At 49.8% G+C, this 5,444-nt stretch overlaps 1 protein-coding gene across 1 annotated transcript; it reads right to left on the minus strand.

Moving 5' to 3' along the window:
• On the minus strand, positions 2,577–3,985 carry ACTRT2 (actin related protein T2). The gene has a single exon (XM_005690764.2). It carries the CDS (start codon positions 3,796–3,798, stop codon positions 2,665–2,667), a length of 1,134 nt encoding a protein of 377 aa, XP_005690821.2. The 5' UTR covers positions 3,799–3,985; the 3' UTR covers positions 2,577–2,664.

The following is a 5,444-nucleotide window of genomic DNA, read 5'->3' on the forward strand; positions in this document are numbered from 1 at the left end:
TACATTACCTGAAGGGAAACACCAATCAAATAATAAGATTTCTGATCTCAAACCCACAGAGGTGATGGAGAATGAACCAGCACCATATTTTTCAAGTGCTAAAAGAAAATGGCTAACTGTGAATTCTATATCCAGTGAAAATATCCTTTAGGGGTGATGGGGAAGTAAAGACACTCTCAAATGCTGGCAAACTAAGAGAATTTGTTGCTAGCAAACCTACCCTAAAAGAACTGCTAAGGGAAGTTCCTACAAAGAATGGCTTGGAACCCCAGAAAGGGCAAAAGAACATGGGATTGAGTAAAAATAGCAGTAATCGTATTAGACTATTCTCTTGAATTTCTGAAATCATTTTATGGTTGTAGAAAAAACAATTCTATTTAAAAGTTGGGTGGGTAAGGAGACCTAAATACACTTTACTCCAAGAGGAGTAAAATGTAATACCAGGAGGGGGGTGGTGTTTACTCAGAGCAACCACTAAAAAATCAATACACAGCCATAAATAAATATGGAATAAATAGAGATGGAACCTCCCCCCAAAACGTTCAAGTAACTTGCAAGAAGGGGTTACTGAAGCAGGATCATTTGCCCAATTCGCAGCAAGTCAAATGCAGAGATGCTGAAGTTTGCAACCAAGAAAGGGTTTATTCACAAAGCAGCCAAGTGAGGAGATGGGAGAACCAGTCTCAGATTCCTCCCCTGCCCCTCCCCACAAAGGCCAGGGGCTTGAGATATTTGTGGGATAAAGAAGTGGGGTGGTCTTAAGTGTGAGGAAAGGTGCCTGGAAAGGTTGTAACCAGAGCTCTGTGCAGGTGTATCTGAGTTACCTGCTTCCTCATGGGATGCATATTCAAAAATATCAGAGCTTAGCAGGATATGAGGGGGAGGTATTGCCCCTCTGATGTCAAAAAGTTCTTTGTAGGACACCTACTCAGGCCTAGTTTTAGGGTCAGTGGTCCCAACAAGTCTTAGCTGGCTCAACCTTGAATTAGACACAGCTGACTCAAAGCTCCTGGCAAACAAGTAAGGCAAATATCTTATAGTTTGGGCTACCTGAAGCTTGGAGGACATGCAATTTGCAATATAATAATTAAATGAAGGCAGGCTGCAAGCAGAGGGGTTTTTAACAAGCTCTAAGACAAGCTCAATAATTTCTGCCAGTCATGTTTCTTTTAACCCTATGGGACACGGTTTCAAAGGTAAGAAAAAAATAAAGAGGAAACAAAATGATGAAACAGCAGACTTAAGATGGACAGCAGACTTAAGATGGACCTTAAATGCAAACCACCTACATGTAACATCTACATACACCAATTATTATTTAAAAAATAGATATTGGTGGATTTTTAAAAGTGGGATTCCCTGGTGACTCAGATGATAAAGAATCTGCCTTCAATGCGGGAGACCTGGGTTCCATCCCCGGGTCGGGAAGATCCCCTGAAGAAGGGAATGGCTACCCACTCCAGTATTCTTGCCTGGAGAATTCCATGGACAGAGGAGCCTGGTGGGCTAAAGTCTATGGGGTCACAAAGAGTCAGACACAATCCAACTATGTGCTATCTTCCGATACACTGTATGCACATTTCAAATATGACCTAGGTAATCTGAAGGTAAACGGATGGGAAAAGATATACCAGGCAAACATTAAATACACAAACACACACAATTTAGGTAAATGGGTTTATTTCATTCAAGCAGAATTTCTTTAGTAAAATTTCCTAAAGGAAAGATTTCCTCTCCCCCTCTACTACCTCTCATTTCTTCCTTCCCCACCAACACATGGTGTCTGCCCTTCATTCTTTTTCCCATGTGCTTATAACCCCAGAAAGCACATATTTACTTATGCCTGTACATACTAACCTGCTCAGGTATACATGTTAAAGTGTTATGGCTTTCTTTATCAAAAAAGGGGGAATTCACTTTATAAAGATATCTCTATTATTTTCTACTTCTCTCCCAATAACATTTTGAGAGGGTTCCACACCATCAATGTGGAAACAATTCCTTCTATGCATAATTTATTCAAATAAGATTTTATTGATGGCCATTAACTCTGTCTCTAGTATTTACCCCCAAACAGTGCTATAAACATCTTTGAAAGTAAACAGAAACATCACAATAATCAACCAGTGATTCTTAAACTGCCACTAGGAGGAGGACCTTCACAGAGCTGTAAACCAATGGCAATTTCTGCTCCTTCCTGAATCCTTCCACCCAGGCAAGGGTTTCCACCTCACTCAGCTGCCTGTCCCGGGTTTAGGCAGACTGTAAACCCTGTGGTGCTATCTCAGAGGAGGATTTCGTGACCTCAGAACAGTACAGCATTCCTGCTTGTTTCCCCTCTCAGCCCCGACAGACATAAGACACATGTTTAAAATGCAGGTTCCAGGTTCTGGGCAGGAGCCCTGGGCCCTTGCTTTGGGCACAAACTCTACGTAAGGACACTCAACTCATAACCCAGGGCTTTCTCAGGAGAAAGGGGGCCAGGAGATGGAACTACTGAAAAGAGATTCCCTACCAGGGTCAGAAATTTTTCTGGTGCCCCGAGAATGAACCAAGCCTGACATGGCCAAACACTGCACCATCTTGTCTTTTATTGAACATCCTGAGGATGCCACACAGTGAACTCACATCCCACCTATAGTGCTGCCCTGGACTCAGGGCCCCTCAGAAGCATCTTCTCTGAACCACAGTTGTCCCAAACTCCTTGAAGTCTGCAGAGGTGACCCACATCTGCTTGAAGCTGCTCAGGGAAGTGACGATGGAGGCACCAATCCACGTGGAGAACCAGCGGTCGGGTGGTGCTGTGATCTTGATGGGGGTCCCCTTGGTGGCCAGCTGCTCCAGCTCCCTTAGAAGCCGGTCGTCCAGCCCCTGGAAGAGCGTGGTGCCACCGGACAGCACAATCTCCCCATAGAGGGTCTTCTGGATGTCAGCGTCACATTTGGTGATGCTGCAGGAGACCATCTTGGACAGGCCCGGGTTCTGGACGCCCAGCTGCTCAGGCGAGAACAGGGCCTCGGGAGCCTGGTACAGCTGGTCCCCGATGGGAACGATGTTGCCATCAGGCAGCTTGTACTCGCGGAGGACCTCCTCCGGCCTCCGGCCCAGCTCTTTCTCCGGCTCCAGGGCCACATAACACAGCTTCTCCTTGATGTCGTCCACCAGGGCTTTGTCCAGCACACACGGGAAGGTCCTCCCGCTGGCCAGCAGCAGCCGGGTGAGGTGCTCTGTGATGTCCCTCCCTGCCACATAGAGCTTGGTGACAGCATGGGGCAGGGAGTAGCCCTCAAAGATAGGGACAGTGCAGGTAACCCCGTCCCCGCTGTCCACCACCAGGCCTGTGACGCAGGCCGAGGCGTAGAGGGCCAGCACGGCCTGGTCCGACAGGTAGAAGGCGGGCACATCGAAGCTCTCAAACATCAACTCGGCCATCTTCTCCCGGGTCTCCCTGGGGTTCAGTGAGGGCTCTGTCATGAGCACCGGCTGGTCATTGGCCTTGACTCCCAGCTCCCACTCAAACAGGTGCTTCCAGAGCTTCTCCATGTCTTCCCAGCCTGTGATCAGGCCACGCTCGATGGGGTAGTGCAGGTGAAGGATCTCGTGCCTGTGCAGGGCCTCTTCCCCTACAAAGTACTTCTTCTGGTTGGCCCCCGTCAAAGGCGTCTTAAACTTGGGGTGTCCCACGACAGAGCTGACGACGTGGCGGGGGCCAATCTCTCCAGACAGTCCTGCCTTGCAAAGCCCGGATCCATTGTCGAAAATCACTGCTGGGCAGTCTAATACGTGCGAGTCAAACATGCCTGCAGCATCCTCATCTGTGCTCCCCCCAAATAAGCTGGAAGCCCCTCAGGCCACTTTGTGACATACGAGGCTCCTCTGGAAGTTTCAAGGCACAGGATTCCACGGTCTTGGGGTGTCTCCCAGGCAGGGCTAGCAGAAGGCCGGTCCCCGAGAACTCTCCATCCCCACCTCGCAGAGCTACTCTCCTCTCAGGAAACCTGGCTGCTGAGGCCTTTTCAGGGATGACGGCCCATATGTAACAATCCAGCCAAGGTAACGATTGTCTTCAGCCAACATCAGAGGGCCTTTCGGGGTGGGGGCCCAGAGTCTCTGCACACACCTTCCCTGCCTCAACTGGTGAGACTCCAGACAGGAAGGCTAGCCATTCTTGCGGGTCTATGACTCGCTGGCCTTAGAGCCAGTGGAGCAGCCCAGCCAGGGCCAGCCCATAAAACTGGTGTCTCTGGCCCTCTCTCTGGAGGGAGCTGCTGTCTGGAGGGTGACAGATACACTTCTCTTTGATAAAGGGGATGACCAAGCACCTGGCACAGGTCCAGGTAGGAGGGGCAATGTCCAAGACTTCAATACCGCAGGCACTCAGTATGTACTTTTGGAATTCAGACTCTTCCAGGAAGCTCTTGGAGATTTCTTTTTTCTTTGCCCCATGAGCCCTGACCCTGTCTCACAGGGTAGCTGCTAAGCAGAGGCCTCTGGGCCTAATAGCGCTCTTTCCAGGCACATGTGGCCATGCTCTAGTTTGATGTCAGGGCCCCTCCTTGCCCTCTGCAGCCCCAGAAGCACTGTCACAAACAATATCCAGTGGTCGAGATGTTGGGAATCCATTGAGCTGTGAAGACAGATGTCTGAGGTTTCATGGCCAGGCAGCCCTGATCAAAGCCTGAGACATCTCTGTTAGTGAGTGGTCTGTGACACAGTTGGCCAAGCCCACTGAAGCATGGTCAGAAGTGACCAGGTCATCAAGGCTGGCAAGGCTGCAGGTTTAGCCAAGCCCACGAGCAGCTGGATGGGGGCCACCTGCTCCCATAGCCCCACGCTCACACCCTGGGCTGGTTCCAGCTGAGAGAACAATCTGGAATGGAGCACAGACCTGGAACCCAGGGTTGAATTTTTCTTGATGAGGGTGGAGCCAGTCTTGGTGAACAGGAATGCTGACTTGACATTCTGTCACTTCTACAATCACCGCCCCTCTCCCCTCCGCAAGTTCCTTCCCCTTTCAGAATGCTCTCCCAGGGGACCACCGCCCTTCCAGACCCCCACATCCATGGGTGGCCCTCTCTATGTGTCTTGCTGACCCTTCTAAGTGAAGCAAAAGTGAAAGTTGCTCAGTCGTGTCCAACTCTTTGCGACCCCATGGACTATACAGTCTGTGGAATTCTCTAGGCCAGAATACAGGAGTGGGTAGCCTTTCCCTTCTCCAGGGGATCTTCCCAACCCAGGGATCAAACCCAAGTCCCCCACATTGCAGGTGGATTCTTTACCAGCTGAGCCATAAGGAAAGCACCCCTCCTGCCACCGCCACCAGCAAAAAGGGAAATAGGTGCTAGACATGTAGTGTTGATGTACAGTGTGGGTGTGTGCTGTAGATGCATTGTGTAGACCAGCTTTGTGGGCACCCCAGTGCTGAGCCTGGGAGGGATCAATAG

The sequence above is a fragment of the Capra hircus genome, chromosome 16, assembly GCF_001704415.2.
Source record: "Capra hircus breed San Clemente chromosome 16, ASM170441v1, whole genome shotgun sequence".
NCBI lineage: Eukaryota > Metazoa > Chordata > Mammalia > Artiodactyla > Bovidae > Capra > Capra hircus.